Consider the following 18,265-nt stretch of genomic DNA (forward strand, 5'->3'; position numbering starts at 1 on the left):
GTGGTTGTTCCCACTTTCTGTGAGAAGTGTTTCCTCAAGAACAACCTTATGACAATTGGCTAAAGCGTTTGATCGATTCCACCATTTATACAACTACAAGCACACATTGCCGACAATATTACTCCAACTGTGCAGCTACAAAGTCTTGAACAAGCAAATCATGTTTCTTTAATATTCCTTTTACAGCTTTCTTGTCTTTCACAATCTTACATCATTTAACCAACATAGTTAGGTGCCAAGTGCTAATTAGGCATTAATCAATAATAAACAGAGACGCTGGAGCTCACCAGACCCCAATTATGGATGCAACAATTCTCCCAGTTTAATTTGACACATTTAGTCCTGCAGTCTTTCAAATGAAGTTGTAACTGAATGACTGGATCTATACAAGTCACAGAAGAATGTACATGCGCTTTAACAGATGACTGAGTGAGAATATAATGATCTGATTAACATTAAAGAGTGTAGACGACGAAGGTGTGCAAAACCAACGTATGCATCTGCTTGTGTGCGAGGATTAAAATGGTATTAGTGCTTTAAGACGGATAAATATGACTGTTTGGAACAGACCGAGCATGCAAATAAACACTCTAGAAGTGTCTATGGGGATTATGACTGTTTGATACTCAAAAGACAGATTTTGCCAGATTTGACGCTCGGCTGCGCTGACAGGATGACACCTGTCTAGATGTGGGAGGACATAATTGATGTTCACATCAGCATCATTATCCTCCTCTGGATAATTGTTTAAATCTTCGTAGTAATGACATAACATGATTGTAAGTAAAATAGCATTCGGTGTGACACAACATCTGTGGATTGTCAATGCAATTGTTGACTGTTGACTCGCCACCTGCTCTTGTAGTCCAATGGGGAAACAATTAAACTAGATGTGTGCAGACAATTCAGTGTTGATTCCCTTGGAAGTGATGCTTAACTTTGCATTTCCCTCAGCCATGAGTAAGGTATGATATCTGGGTATCGACGCAACGATCAATAATAACTACATCACTAAGTCTACTCTCATACAGGTACACTTTAAATGTACTTCTAAAATAACGGACTCAGTCCATCAAATTATCAGTGAAAAGATACACAATATTGTACACACTCATTTAAGATGACTCATTTGCAAGGTCATTTCTTTAAAATACCATCTAAAGAGCCATTTTGAGATCTCAATTTGCAGTAAATGAGGATAATAATATTATTTGTACAGTGGAAACAGCTCGTAGTGATCACGTCTGTCGTGGTCAAATTGATCACTATAAGCAGATTATTATGACCTTGACTTTTTCCTTTCTTTCTTATGAATATTACCATCTAATTGACATTTCTATATTTATTACATGACTGTTTAGTAATGAAACAGACAGCTTTGCTATTTACTGAATTGTATTGATCGTTTCAAAATGCAGCAGCCTAAAGCGGTTTCAAACGCTTTGCAAATGACTTCAGCAAGGGCCCGCTCAAGGGGGCATTACCCAACCAGGCATTATCAATCCACTTGATGAGGGCAGCTTCGACCACAGGTGCTTTTCCTGTTCGCATTTGTTTTCTGTCTCCATTACTAGCAGCCATGATTGTTTGTCGTCGTTGAGTAGAATACACAAGGTAGCCCATCACAAGGTTTCGCTGCTGCATCTCGTTGTCATTAGCTTGTCAAAAGCTTCGAGGAGATGTTGTTCATTGAGAGAAAATGACACCAGCCTCAGGTAACCAGCCGGAAAGCATCATGAGAGTAGAGTAAAAACTAAAATGAATGCCTCGCCATTGTATGCCTCCGCCAACAAGTCAATTTGCAGTTTACACCCATGTCTGTCCAAAATGTCAACACTTCAATATGTTGTCCTATTTGTGTGAAATTGCCTTACAGGAATTAGCATATGGATTATTAAGTTATGGCCAACAATGTGTCAAGAGTGACCTTTGACCACCAAAATCCAATCAGTTCATCCTTTGAGTCCAGGAGGACGTTTGTGCCAACGCGTTCATGAGATACCCCGTTCACAAGATTGAAACGGACGTACGAACAACACAAAAAAAAGAACAAAGAGAATAACCGTATAGTTTTTAATTGAGTTTTTTTGTCATATGTTGTCATGTATGGAAAAACAGAAATGAACACCAAGTGGACAACTTGATTACTATAGCAAACATATTTATACAGCATTTGTATAGAAATGATTATGTCCTAAGCTTTCTGATCCATATAAGCGGTTGATGACTGTAACCATGATCACTATAATGTCCATGAATTTAAGTATGTAGTGAACATTAAAATGTTTTTCCTTCAGTCACATTTTTGATTTAACATTCTATTTACTTATTTTTTGCACTTATATTCTGAGATATATATTCTGCCATCTCTCGTTTAACATCGATATCTATTGTGTTTTGGCATTATTATGTTTTGCTTCAACTCTTTCACTCTCATTTAAGTGGAAGATTACGCACAAACAACAGGAACAGAGGATGTTTAACACAAAAAGAGTGGTTGCCAATAGCAACTTTGATTTGATTGGACAATCATTAGAGATGAGGATTGGACAGAGTCATTATGGTTAAGGAACGGTTGTGATCAGTGGTTATCCTAACAATCCATTGTATTATTGTCAGCCTAGCATTTGGATTTCCTTTGTTGATAAGAATGAGTCAAAATTATGTTTATTGTAATTTGGGTGACCTGACCTTTGGTAGCCTTGGATTATGATCAGAGAGAGAACTGTATGAACCAGCAAGGCGACATAAAAACTAATGTGAATGACATTAATGACAAAAAGCATCAAAATGTAAAAGATGGAACCAGACGACTAAACTGAAAAACAACAGTACCAATGAATCAAATGTGAAAATATCTGTAGATAAACATTGACTTATCCACTAATCAACACTACATCCATGTCTGTGGATATGTGCTTTTTTAATCCAATCCAGTCTTTTTTTCCCTTCTGAGACAGACTCGGTCTTGTAGAAATGCAAAGATCTACACAGAAAAGAAAAAGCCTGCCCCTGCAGTCAAAGTGGTACCACTCATTTGCATATATATCGCCACATAAACAGGTGCATACAACAGCGTCTCCAATTCCACACGTTCTCTGCATATGAATGGGTTAACAAAAGTGGCCTTATGTCATGATCATGAACAGGCCCTGAGAATAATTGTCGGTTTCATGGAGGCGGGTTTGAGCAATGCCAAAATCCTCGAGTTGCTATGCTTCTCAAAAGGGAGCAATCTCAAAGACACACAAAGAAAGAAGCAGAATACGAGACACTTGAAAACATTTGCTCTGTGGGAGGAGGCTCCTAGAAGGTGAATGCGGGGGACGTCAGGGGGTTTGGGCCACACAAGTACTGGAAAATCAAAAATCACAATATAAGGGTGGAGCACAACTACCAATGCCCAAGACACAATGCATATCACTCCTGTACAAGCCGATGACCAGGCAGGATACTCTCTTGTATGTGGTAAGCTGCTGAAGGCTTTTACTGTGGGCTGAGAATCATCAGAAAGATTGCCTGGTAGACTCAGGGTGCAACCCTGTCTCCTACAAAATGATGTTCCCATACAACTAAATTCACAGTTTTAAACCGTTTCAAACAAGTATTTAACAAACAAAACTAAACAAAACTCTCTCTTCAAAAAGTTCTTTTAAACATTCCCTTACGATACAGAACTACTTTGTTAGGTTTACTAAAAAAACAACATAGTTTGGTTTAAAATGACGACAACATTAAACAAAAAGCAAACATAATACACAACAAAATACATTTGCTTTTACACGTTATTCCCAATGCAGTTTGTATGGAAACATTACTTTTAAGAGTTACCTATTTGGGTGGCTGGATTTGTTATACATACCTGTGCAGTATGTAGGACTGGTGGTTTGGAGGGCATTAAACCTGTTACACACAGCTTCATCGTGATAAGAGCATCATTGTACTGAAACAAATGAATCCACACATGGCCATCATGTTCCCAAGATGATGGTACTTTCAGCATGAGAGTATACTTGTCAAGCTGCAAGAGTCACCAAGGAATGGTTTGAGGAACATTCTGCTGAAGTTATGTGAATAATCCGACCACCACAATCCCCCTCATAGCAGGCCAATTGAACACTGAACTATAAACTAAAAAGGAGAGCAAAGTCTTCACCGCCACAATGCCTGTCAGCTGAAATCAAGGCCAGAGATGCTTCAGTGTGCAACTGAGCAGATGTTTATGATTGTCTGGTCTCTGAGTGTATATTTGATTGTCCAGCTAATTAAAAACAGCGACACACTTGAGTTCTGTTTGAGAACACGTGTGTGTGATTTTTAATGCCGCTCAGCCTCTGGTCAAATACTGAGATTGTATCCATAACCATCACCACCATTTGTCAGCTTCGCACAAATAAATACGCCACCTGCATTCCAGTTTTTTTTTTAAGTTAAAACTTCTCCCCAGGCGTTTCCTCTTTGCTGCTGCTCTTGCTGGTGCATTTCCCTGTAAAACTCATTACGGAGAGACGGAATTAGAGGGAAGTATCTAGGTAAGACACAACAGTGCAGGCACTCAAACAGCTAATTGTAATAACCTGACACAAGTGAGTAATCTAGCTGCCTAAAAACGAGCCTTGAGATCTAGAAGGAGCACTTTAGAAGAATGAATTAGACTGGAGGCCATTACACACCAACACACTTAGAAAGAAAAAAATGATCCATCTTTAACTTGGCTGGATTTGAATATTAAACGGTCCGACTAACCGTTGTAGGAAAAAATCTGAGATTACCGCAGCAGCAAGTTAACATAATATTGTGCATATTGCATTATTTGTTCCTGACTGCCTTACAAACCTTCATTATGATTTAGAAATCATCCATCATTAATCATTGCCGACATGCCGGTTAAGTTAGTAATTACAGAAAAATTGTGACCATGCAGCACTCACTTAACAGAAAGAATTAGGTCATACTTAAACTAAAGCCTGATTACATTTCATGTTCTGGTTCCACATGAGCAGCGGTGACAAATAGGACTGTTTTATTTATTTTTTTTGCTGACGCATCAATTGATCGCTTCCCGAAATAAAACGGTGACAGATTTTAAGTGAAATATTATTGAACAAATGTGTTCCATTAATGTGTAGTGACATTTTACACTGGTGTATACATTGATTTGCAAAGTATGCGGCCCGTTTCCATTTGCAAAAATGATGAATGATATGGTTGACCATTAATGGCACTGTGCCCCAATAGATACATACATGTAAATGTGTTGAATTGTTATTTATTGTTATAATGGTCTCCAATACCAGATAGGCCTACAGTCACCGATGACTATTTGAGTCAGTATCGGAACAATATCTGTATTGATGCATCTCTAGCACCAGACATACGAGTTTCAGGGCTTTAAGAGGGAACAACAACCTCAAAGCACTGTTGAGAAACGGACTGAAATTAAAGCTAGACAGCAGAGGAGAAGATTATGCTGAAGAAGCCAAGTTTGTGAAGAAATTGTAATATTTCATGTTGATTTTTAACTTATTTTGCTCTTGTTAAAACTTCACTGTTGGGAGTTCACAGCAACTGACTGAATTCAAGCCAATCACAGCTGCTATTCTCCATCAATGAGGAAACTACACAAATGCTAGTCAGCCACCTGGAAACAGAATCAGTGGCACCTTTATCCCGACCAATTTATTTCTCTGGGAGGAACTAGGGCATATGACTCATTCTGGGAAGGAGGTTACATCATAAATAGGAGCCGTATTAAAACAGACCACAAGCTCAGAGAGGAACTCTTTCCATGAAGGCGTAAGAACAGACCGAACCTTGCACCTCCTTAAAAGAGGTGAAAGATAGACCAATACATCTGTGATATTATGCATCGGCAGAATGACTTTTCCTATTCTTATCTGCGTTGTAATATTGGTATGTATCCGACACAGCTGATGGCAGTGACACAAGAGAAATAAACGAGTGAACTAGTCACCTAAAGTTCTGAGGTGAAGACAACGGGTTCAGGATGAAGATCAGAGCAAGGAAAACCTCTCGGCTCTGCTATTCATCTTGCATATGCAGTCTATACTAATGGGCTTCCTACAGGTGGCTCTATGCTCTACCCTATTTCCCCAAAGGGACTGCTTCCTCCCTGCAGCAGAGCCAGGCTGTGCTAATTCTGGAGATATCCAGGTCTCGGGACCCGAGCCTTGCCAAGATCTCTGATGGGAGGGGCCGGCACAATACGAGACTGACAGCGATATGAACCCCTGGAAGACAAAAAAAAAAAAAAAAAGAGCATCGGTGTATCCTTCGAGGTTATGTGCAAGGAGCAGGGAGCAATTGTTTTCCTCATTTCCTCGGCCTTGTAAAGCTGATCCACTATCAGCGGCAGGCTGTTATGCCACGAGCATGGCAATGAGCTTGCTTTCTCTGGGCCTTTTGACATTTCTTGCCATGTAATAGCAAGCAAAAAGCTATTAAGCTGGTAATCAATTGATGTATCCGGAGGGAAAAGACATTCTGAGTGCGCAGACGTTCTCCAACATGATTGAAAGTTTCTTGTTCGAGGTGCTTACCTGGGCTTTGATACATTTTATTTCTTTAGGGACAAAGAGGTCACTGCATTTAATTTTCTGAATAGCTTATCTGCAAAATAAGCAAAAAAAAAAAAAGAAAAGAAACATGATTTATGAAACGTTCAATACTGACCACATTAGCCAAACCAAAACACCCACATATATAGACACACAGAATTTGGATTGAATGTGTTTTGGGGGAGAAGAGGATTTCATGTATCTGTGTGAGCTGGTCAGTAGGTGTTTGATAGGGTGTTGATGGGCCTTACACACTATACTGAGGGTGACATCAGCACCCAGGTCTGACTCATCCGTGCCCCCAGGACAGTCTAGAGACAGACAGCTCTGGGGTGAGTGTGAGGTCATCACACACACACACACACACACACACACACACACACACACACACACACACACACACACACACACACACACACACACACACACACACACACACACACACACACACACACACACACACACACACACACACACACACACACACACACACATCAAACCACATGATGTCACCAGACACTAAAAACGTTGTGGGATCCAGCAAAGCAATGAAGATATATATTGTACAGTGTAAAAAAGAAGAGACAGGCCAATTTTCATTTTTTTTAACTGTACAGTATGTGTATGTGTGTCTGGTGTTTCTTGAAAGCAGATTAAATTTTACTCAACACTACAATTTGGTGGGGCGCCTGGGTGGCAGAGAGGAAAACCACTTGGCCACCACCATAGCGATCCGGGTAAGCAGGATTTGGAATCAGCCGTTCCAAATTGTAAGAAAAAAAGGAAGAATTACTGAACACATCAACAGAATATTGAGTGGACAAAAAAAAAAAAAAAAATAGCAGCACAAATGTGGATATAAATTCCATCAGTCATATTACGGGCATAATGTGCGTGTTGTGCCTGAGCTGTATTACTCACTGGCAATTCAACAGACAGAGAAGCAACACATTGTATAAAATGGTAATGTGAGCTGATTCTGCGTTGGATGTTGATGCGTTCAATTTTGAGTGAGTCATTAAACTGAAAGTAGGGGACATGATTCGGAGTGCAAATTGCATCCATCAGGTTCACAACAATGCAGTAGCTCAAATACATTTATGTTGTATCTTACTGAATACTACCACATGGGATACAAATGACTTAGATAGGGTAATACAACAAAGAAGCGTCTTTCAGCGGAACGTCATGTCCACAAAGGTGCCAAGTAAGAGAGAGCAGGGATAGTTTCATCTCATCTTCATAAAGAACGACATAGCTGCCAAATAAGTGCTGTTGAAATCAAAACAGCAGTCGTCTGTGTGTGTGTGTGTGTGTGTGGTCACTTTCCCTCCATTAGGGCCGGTGCATGTGTGCAGTGCTGCTTTGCAAAGGAAAAAAACAGAATTTAACTGCTCCCGCTCATTTCCAGACAAATAATTTGGGGTTTGTGCCCGCTAGCGCCAACCCTCTGTCCATCCCGCTCTCTCTGGCCTATAATTACATGCCATTCATTTGATTTGTTCATTAGTTCAAGCCTCGGCTGGGTAGAAGTAAAACGGAACCCTCTTATTAGTGGTTCATGACTCTAGTCCATGGTGAGCTCTGGAGCTACGGTGGAAAACAGCAGTGGGAGAGCGGAAACTGGTGGGAAGACCTTATTTTAACCCTCAGCAAGCCCACATCTTTACGCAGAGAGGCAGCAGGGAAGGCACACGGTCATAAGAAGTGTATACCCGTACAACCTCTTACGTAAAAACACTGCTGTGGCGTTCAAAACGTAGATATTACAGATAACAAAACCTGAAGGCATAAACCAAATATTTGGCAAAGAAGCACTTTTTCTGTGTAGATCATAGTAGAAGTTATTCCATGATATGCACCGTGGTACTTTTGAGACAATTTCATAAATTGCTGCAAGTCACAAATCTTCCAACACATCTAGTTCCTCTACCCAGCTCATTCTTTTACATTTGCTAACATGTAATTTGTGTTTTGCAATCCATATATTTAACATAGATGTTAGCCTCACAACTTAATTTCAGATAGTTTGAGTTCCCCTGAAAACTTCAAAAAGTCATCAGTAATTACTTCTGATAATTACAATCCCGAAATATGCCTCGTTTGTGTAGCACGATCCAGTAGGAAGTGCAGTTGTAGATGAGCCCCAGTGCCCCATTTTTCACTACAACCCAATCATTTGCAAGAAGCAACTCCTCTGATTTGAGAATGCTACTTGGTGAGCAACTTTCTCTGCACACCAGTATGAGTCTCTGCCGTCGATCATTGTTCTCATGACTGACTAGAGGCATTCATATTTTAAAACTGTTCAAATCAAACTAAGTCATACCAATCATAAATATGCATCAAGAGATATTATAAATAATCATCGATACATACTTTGGCCCCAATATACAGTACAAATAGAGTTAAGAATATATTTTCTATTTTGTCTATTTGCATTTTTACAATAAGTTGGTGAAATGTATGGGCCCCAACAGTCGGCCGTTTTCATTTCCAGATTGAATTCAATCTGAACCGCACAGAAAACAAAAAGACATTTTTGTAGTTTGTAAGTCTGAGTCTTAAAGCGAAACTTTAAAAACTACTAAATTATTCAGCATGTATCAAAATAATAGCACAGGTCACCGAGGTGTTATCAAATAAATATTTCAGATGGTGCAAATGAAAGCAAGAAGAAAGGAACAAGAGCTTTAACCACTCTCCACGTGAGATCAAAAGCCAGGTTCTTAGTTCTTCACACACACACACACACACACACACACACACACAGAGATCAGATGAGAGCTGGTTTAACGGACTGTAATACCAACAGGGGAGCATTACGCCCTGTTGGTTTTCATCCACATGAAAAGCAGAGGGACAAAGGATGAGGTCCTCGAGTCACACAATTATTTTACTTCTTTTTCCGCTTACAGTACTAGCAGAAGCCAATGTCATCACCCAGCACTGCAGAAAAAAGAAGCTTTATGCCTCATCGGGGTGTCAGCATACACTCTTTGCACAATTACTGGATATTCTGCCGCTATAATTAAAGTCGCCTTTCAGCACTCCACACACCATGACCTTTTCCAATGCAAACACTCAAGGCCCCTCTACTGGGATGTGAATGGACATTTTTATGTTGGTGAAAAAATGTATTCAAGTATGCACATGCACCGAGAAAAAAAAAAATGTCTTACAGCCTTATCTGTCAAGCAAGGCATCGTGGGTTTTAAGGGTTTTAACCATCATTATGAGAGGGTGTCCCGGCAACAACACTTGAGGAGACAGAACACCCTTGATAGGCACCATCATAACCTATAATCAGAAGATATGCAAATTATAGAGATATTTCCCCTGACACTGCAGTGCCAGTCGTCTTTCGGTTTCCTGGGAACTCTCACGTCAGCGCTCACGGAGGAGAATGGGAGTGATAGCAGAAAGGGCTGTTTGTTTAACATGTCACAGGAACAGCCGTGTTGAGAGGGAGGGACCAGATGGAGCAGCAGAAGAGACAGGGAATCCATCTAGAGAGGGTATTGTCCTCTCAGTCTCTGGTATACGCCTGAAAAGACTTGCGGTGCCACACGGAATCACAAAATGCTCACTGGAAACAGAAGCCAAAATGCTTACAATCTCACCCCGATGTCTCCCGAAAAGTGTTTGCTAAAGTTTAATAGTTTGCTGCTGTATGATTCCTTTTGTACTTAAAAATGAATCATGCACAGGAAAAGAAGCTTGATTAACCACGTATATTATCACAGTTTCCCTTCCAGACAGGCTCATAGACACTAAAATGTGAACAGACACACACAAGTGTCTATGAAATGACACCCTATTTTGTTCTCATTTAAGCTTTTTTATATTCAGTAAGAGGGTGAGGTACAAAGGGCCTGAAGCTGTCTCGGGTCATTAAACCACACATTTTCTTTCTTCTTTCAGAATGTGTTTTCTGGCACTTACAGCAGGCAAAGCTGACAGATTAGACAGGGGGTTCCTTCACAGGCTGGCTGTGGGCTTCAGGAGGGTGGGCTGCTCGCTGGTGCTTGGGGCAGCAAAACCACGCCTGTCACTGTTTGACGGGCCAATCCAGAAGTGCGGTCATAGGGAGGTATGATTGATGATATTATGTACTCGCACAGGATCTGAATGCCAGTACACTCCTGTGATTTAATCCCTGTTCCTTCATCAAACATCCAGGCGTGTCCAGGCCTTTCCCCGATGCCATGAGTGTCAAGACCACCGTTACCAATCAATTCTTTGAGGAAGCAAAACTTAATACGGGAGTTGTAAGAAAATGCATATGCATGTATGTATGCATGTTCATTCATATCCGCTATAGCTCATTGATACACAATTATCAAATTCTGATTAGAAAATCAGAGATTTTTTATTTATTTTTTGAAATGGAAGCTGGATTTGTTGTGACCTTGGCCTCCACCTGTACATTAATCAAGTAGTAAAAGTGTCTCCATGGTGGCTGTGTTGATACACGTTTAAGCCACATTTCTGAATCTATACGACAGCCATGATAAACATTTCCTTGAACCCACAGAATTTAAATTTATCTTGGAAATTCAATTGCCTGAATGCCTTTTCTGTTCTGCACAGACTACACACCTTTACCAGCCTTCCTGTTTGACAAGCCTGACCCCTAGTGGTGACTCAAGACACTTATTTTAAAACATGAACAGGCACCCCTCTGTATAATTGTCAATACCACGAAATATTAATCCCTTTGTCTCATGTTACAAAGTAAAACACAAGGGTCAGGCTACAACATCGGCATCGAGTCTGCTAACAGAAACATCAGCATGAGAGTCAAAGCTGTCAGGCTGTAAATCCCAGAATAAGCAGAGCTACACTGTCTAGATTAAGCCAACCATCCCCCAGTCAGACCACAAAGAGGTTCATTGTACTTGGATAGCATATAAAGAGGAGAAAGGAGAATGATTTTGGCAGTGATTTTTAATTATATAGTTTGGCCTCAAAAGGTTATGAAATTTCTCCCGAATGAGCGAGATGTCCTCTATGTGAATATTCAGATGCTCCAAAGGGAGAAGTGACGACATGGAGGGGAGGCTATTGTTGTAGAATTGGTCAAATCAAATGACATTGAAAAAGCACTGTACTGAGGAGCACCTAAAACAACAGATGGACAGCAACCGTATATACATAACAACAATAATATGAACGACTACAGCACACAATAGGGGCTAGAAGGACTACATGTGTGACAGTCCATATGGGAATATGCAGCAAGCGCACAACAATAACGACGTGATAAAAGACGACAGTTTCAGCTCTCACTGCAAGGCCACGTGTTCACAGAGACCTACCTGAGGGTCTGAAGATGCACGGCCTCAGATCAAAGAAAAAGTGGCCGCTGATTCATCACTGGTAGCGACAAATTATCATCAATACCACTCCACCACATTATCATCAATCTCTCTCTTGAAAGACAAAAGTATCTCTCCATGCTAAATCATGAAATCAATGCATTTCTATCACCGAGAAGAATTGGTCTCCCAGTGATCTCTGCGGCAGAGTAATGTGAAATCTATCGCAAGTTAGTCCATGTGGCCGGGACAAGATCAAAGACAAGACCCCATAAAACTTTGTATTGATCAGCAGCCACAAGAATGCAACTGAGGAGTGAACATGCGAGTGGAATTTTAAACACTTCAAACTGAGGATGAATCTATTTGCTATTTGTGAGGAAAAACAGTGTGACGTAAAAATAAAAAAAACTCAATAATATAACTATCATACTATCTTATTACTGTACTATGATTACCCACTATTTGACATAATTACACATACTTGAAATGTCACATTTTTAAAAACAGCCTATTTCAATCTATGCAGCCAAGTCCTGATAATTAAAGCTCAAACTGGCAACGATATGGACATCAGTGTCCCCAAAATTAGATTTTATGTTTGTGATTTACAATTCTTGGTAATGACGCTTTATTGGTGCACTTGAGAAAAGTCATTAATTTCTGTTTAACAAGCAGAAATGTTATTATACCCAGGGTGAAAAACTCAGGACTTCTTCCTTATGTTGCTCCACTACAGGTTTGAGTGTGTCCCTAGTTGAGGCAGATGACGCACACTTACCTTGGGCCACTTGGGATTGAGCTCGCAAGCTTTTTCAGCATCATCCAGTGCCGCCTGGTGTTGTCCCAGTTTGAGACGCGCCGCCGAACGGTTACTATAGAGGATGCAGTTCTGTGGGTCAGCTTGCAAGGCATTAGTGTACAAGTGGACGGCTGCCTGAAAGTCACCACGCTGACACGCCTCATTGCTCTGCTGCACTTTCTCCATGAACTCTGCTTTGCTGACGCCATACCTGGCCCCTTGGTCTCCAGAAACACATCTCATATGTCTGCCCGCTGTCCGAGAACCGAAGATGGAAAACTGGAGAAATGGACAAAAAGGAGTGAGAAAGCTATAGTCAGACGAACTGAAAAATCTCATAACATAAAAGGAATGCAGTTGAGGAAGGAAATCGATAACAAACTGAATATGCTGTTGTTCAGCTAGAATGTGGAGGAACGTTTGTGTGCGAATATGAAGCAGGATGTCTCGCCAGACCGACTCATATTCTCCCACTGATGCAATATAAAGAAATATTGTAGTCCTATGTGCAAATTCACGAGCATGTTATCACATATCATATCAAAAACGTAACTATTGAAGGAACATTAATAATAGCTGCATTTGATTTAGTTTGGTCAGCTCCAGGACTCTGGTATTGTGCATGCTGTCACTCAAATAACATAGAATTTTCTAAGAGGACTCTAGTGAGATTGCTGACCGTGCTGTCTTTCTACCTCTAAAAGACCCGCACATCTGCAAAGCACATGTAATAGAACTCTTTGTGCTGAAGTCCAAGTAAAGTGAATTCAAAAATCTCATCTCTGTCTATGAAGAACAGATCCCCGAAGGTTCATAACAGGCGAGGTCTTCAGCACATGAGGTTTTATCTTTCACACAATAAAGCCCATATCCATTCTGATGTTCACAGCCTTTTCCTTGTTATTCTTCTACACCGCAGCTTAGACCAACAACAATGGTGGAAAGTTCAACCCAAGTAATAAAGACATCTTCATTGTGCCGATACAACAAGATAATACAGTACCTGCCTTAGAGCAAGGGCATCGGCATAAATGTGGGATTGAATCCATTATTGTTCCCATTCACTCCTGAACAAACTGGGTGCCACACCATTTGAAAGTGTTACTGTCTTACTGAAGCTGCTGCATCCAACCAATACAGTGTCATTGATTCGGTAGACGAGTGCCGTATAACCATTCAGCAGGGACGGTTTGCCGAGTACTACGGAGTCATGAAATTCATGTCAGGGTTGCATGTTTTTAAGGCCAGCTTCCATTATACCTCTTTCTCACCACACCTCCTCAGATTGAATTCTGGGATAGCGGCAGGCTTGGTAATTACTTCCAGAGGCACGGGGAGTAGATGGAGCAAATACAAGGGCTTCGGGTATGAAGTAGATTCTAAATCACGTTACAGCGCAGCACCAATCACTTTCTTGCTTTCACCATTTTATCTTTTTTGCACCTTTTCTTGTTCATCTCTGCATTTTATAACCATCAAATAATCTTTTCTATCACGTGACAACAAACTTCCTGCTGAACTTTAAAGTATGCTGTGTTATATATCATATAATGGGAATTCAACACCTGTGGATTGGTAAATATTTGCTGCAACAGGTAAACCAGGGAGGTGTGTGCAAGGAGGTTTAAAAAAAAAAAAAAAAAAGTGTTTACTGCTGTAAGTCCCACGGACTGACAACCCACCTCTGACTGAGGGAGTACGGTCCACACCACCACTGACAACACTGTCAAACATGCTTAGATTCAAGGCCTGCTCTCAAAGAAGTGTCACTAAAAGTATTTATTACTAATAACTTCATTCAGGGCCCAAGAGCCTGTAGCTTTCCCCTTCAAGCAAAAGCTGCACAGGCTGACCTTATGTGTATTAGCAGGACAGAGAAGGGAACCAATCAGAGAGATTTTACAGAATGGTTCACTGTGAGTGCAGTCTACTGTGTGTGTGTGTGTGTGTGTGTGTGTGTGTGTGTGTGTGTGTGTGTGTGTGTGTGTGTGTGTGTGTGTGTGGGCAGCAGGAAGGGTGGAGAGTGAGCGATAATGAGAACCTACACCAACACAGAGGACACCCTACCAACCTAATCACCAGGAGGCAGAGAGCAACTCACCTCCTCACGCGCAAATATAGCTGGAACGCACGTATTTACAGTTGAGTTGGGTAATTAGATTTACGCAGAGCAATGCACACACATTTACCGCCCCTGCGCAAGCTTATCCCTGTTCATGCAAAAATCAAATTAAGTGTGGTTTAGTCAATTCTGTAATCTGCATGGCCTTCCGTTGACATTTTAAAATCACATTTATGTTGGCTATTGCTTTCGCCAGGAGAGCCCACACATGAGAGTATGCATGACTGGAAAATCGATAGAAGTCTTTTACGAGGTTTTCACAGTAATGGTCATTTGGTATTTCCTGTCCAGCACGCGAGGTACAAAAAGTGGTATTCGGGAGAAGCAAAACTGCCAACAACAACATAAATGACAGCTCGCATGTCAGTGAAGAAAGTGTTTGTTTTGTGTTTCTATTTACCTTTTCTTTCTGAGTCGCTTGCTTCTCCATCCTGTCTGTCGGCTTTGGTTTGTGCGACTAGTTATCGCTCTCATCCCATCACACTCCTTCTGGACTTCTTTTATCGACAGTTCATGTATCACGAGGTGTTCGAAAGTTCGTCCCCAAATTCCACGATGTTGCACGAGTGTCGACAAAACTGCGAAGAAAATCCACAGAGACTGAGCTATGTGGCGTTCAGGAGAAACTTTTCTCAAGGAAAGTGCGCCATGTTGTCAAATCTTTTCCTTTTTTCTTTTTTTTCTTGTCTTTTTTCCCCTGTTGCCATAGCGGATTTCTGAGTGCCGTGCAGAGGGAGGCATGAAGGTCTGTGGGAGCCTGAGTCAGGAAAAGGAAGGCACGAATAAAGAATGCATTATTATGCTTCGTTTGCAACCGTTTATAAAAGTGGATTCAGTGCAATCTCTAGATAAGTTCAGGCGCCCCCGCGTGCACCAGGTCATTAACCACACCTGAGCTAACTGATGCTGTATTCAAGTCAAATTGTTCAACAGCAGAAAGTGACAGGAACCGTTCATTTAACATCTTGAGTTGTATTTGCAGTCAGATATCAGGAATTTGTGACATCAACTACCACTTAAATGTCAACAAACTATAGAGAGGCACTGGTCAACGAGAGACCAATGTGTTCTTGCTCTCTTTTGAATTGTATAAAGTCTAACTCACCACATGCATTGAAATGGTTTGCTTCAGCATATGACATGGTAAATATACGGCCTGACCAAATAACCTCTATATAATATTGAATTTTGCAAGACTGTTTTTTTTCTCCTACCCTTAGAAACTTAAAATCACAGTTAATGTGTACAATGGTGTGGTTTACACATCCAGTGATGCCATAGATGTAACTGAGAAGCCATACCTCATGGATGACACCTCTGTGATGACACCTCTGTGATGACACCTCTGAGAGTCCAGACGCATTGCAGAGCTTTTACTTTCCATTTGACAAAATCTTAAAGAAAATCATGATCACAGGCTTCATATTTAATTAATGGATGTATCAAAATCAACTCCTGGGCACCTTTTCAGATAAACATCATACATATAGTGAAAAGTTTGGCCTGAGATTATGGCTAAATGAATACGTTATTTGTTGAGGACATGCTGAAATGTGACCTCTCATACAGAACTGAAGACTATATTTCAAATCCAGCTAAATGCCCAATGGAGGACTCAACAGAGGAACCTCTTTCTGCGCAGGCTCAGCCGCTCCTCGGTGACTCAGAAAGGAAGCTCCTTCTGACAACCAGGCTTTACCCACACCTAATAATGATGCAGCCGCAGCGGCTCAGCGGCTCCTGTGATGGCATTACAAATGAAGCCTTGTGCAAACGATGGAGCAGCAGCTGCTGGTGTTATAGATGTTTCTGGATCAGCTGAAGAGGAACCAGCTGTCAGCCATAGTGCAGCCAGTCCAGCCCAGGAGAGGCTGGGCACTGACGGGTCACCTGATGCTGTAAAAGTCAAGAAGAGCCGACTGAAGAGAATCCAGACGTTTTTTGACGGGGCAATTAGGACCCTGTTTGGTGAGAAATGGTGAAATATAGGAATGTCTTTGTTTGCAATGCAACGTTTTGAACTGATGTCCATGAATGTTATTAAATCCCATCCTGTATGTGCTTTAGAGATGACACCATGATTGTTTGATGAACTCAATAACAGAGATGCTGTAACTACATGACATCTTGTACCTCCAGCTTTTTCATTTACACTTGCTGAACTGGTGTCAAACATTTGAATGTAATGTTATACAGAATTTGTTTGTGTAATATTATTAACGACAACTAAGTTTTAAAAAATATAGTGCTTGTCAAATATTAGTGTATTTACATATTACATGCAACATTCAGAAGAAAGAATTGTTTCTGCACTATACTGACACAGAATACATTCATTAATGGGGAGCCTCTTCACAGCCCAACCCTGCAGGCATTTCAGGTAATTTTTGTGCTCCATATTTCTGTAGCAAAATTACTTACAATGGTAACTTCAGATATGAATCGATAAATACCTATTCCTATAAAAATTGTATTGCAGAAATAAGCGAGAAGTATTTTTAGTAAAACCATATGAGGCCAACCAGTGTAACTACAGTATGTTCTTCGATGAAAACAAATGTGCAGCTCTTCACCAGCAGATGGTGTAACAATCCTTTAGAGTGGCCTTCGGCCTTGACATACTGTGCATATGCTGTCATGGCTTTTCCTGGGACATTTAAATGGTATGGGGCCATTGATGATGCAAGAGGCTCCACCTGTGCTTTCCTGCTCTAAATGTCTGCTGTGGACAAAGCCTATAGTGTGCAGGATTTTTTTTATACATCACAATGATTCCTCTCAACTAAAGAATAATTTAGATAAAGTTGGAATTTTAAAATGTTTAGAGAGGAAAGGCTTTGCACTCTTGGTGCAAGGTTTAGAATCATGCAATGAAATTTGTACAAAATATAATATTAATGACGTGGAAGCAGTTTTTGTGGGTTTCCTTTTGATTTTTTAACATGTTATACTGGTTGCAAAGACAAACTTGTAAGTACATACAGACGCTGTTTTTGTTTTTACTTTTTATATAAAGCCCTGTTTTTGATAACTTGCTGACTGGGCTTTTTGTATCTTACAATGACACCCACCAAACAATAGAATCAAATTCTAACATGAAAGTCTCAGAAAAGGGCAGAGATCAAGCCCATGTTTAGCTATGACGAATTTACAATGTTGACCACTGACCCACTGTGGTCCTGTCTGCTTTCAAGTCTGGTTTCAGTCTTGTACTGTAATAGCTCCTTACAATATAGTAGTATTACCAAAGAGGGTTTTACCAGGTTCAGAAAAAGATAACCATTAGAATCAATTTGTTTGAAATCAAGGCAGTTTATTGCCTTAAGTTCTGGGTTGCTTATCACCTGATGTAATCAGCAACCTCGTTTGACAGTCTGACCTACATGCAGTGGTGGAAGAAGCACTCTGGTAAAATGTAAAGTTTATTATAAGTAAAGTAAAA

General features: G+C 40.6%; 1 protein-coding gene across 1 annotated transcript in view; it reads right to left on the reverse strand.

Moving 5' to 3' along the window:
• Window positions 1-15,253, reverse strand: part of LOC306698014 (tetratricopeptide repeat protein 28-like) — a gene marked incomplete at its 5' end in the record, with an annotated part of 155,944 nt that extends 140,691 nt beyond the window's left edge. The window contains 2 exons of the mRNA XM_079162153.1: window positions 12,681-12,980; window positions 15,224-15,253. Of these exons, the coding sequence (XP_079018279.1) occupies window positions 12,681-12,980; window positions 15,224-15,253 (330 nt within the window). The remainder of the gene's footprint in view (window positions 1-12,680; window positions 12,981-15,223) is intronic.
• Between the last annotated feature and the right edge of the window lie 3,012 nt (window positions 15,254-18,265).

Source organism: Pholis gunnellus, assembly GCF_910591455.1.
Source record: "Pholis gunnellus genome assembly, chromosome: 6".
In the NCBI taxonomy this organism is placed as follows: Eukaryota; Metazoa; Chordata; class Actinopteri; order Perciformes; family Pholidae; genus Pholis; species Pholis gunnellus.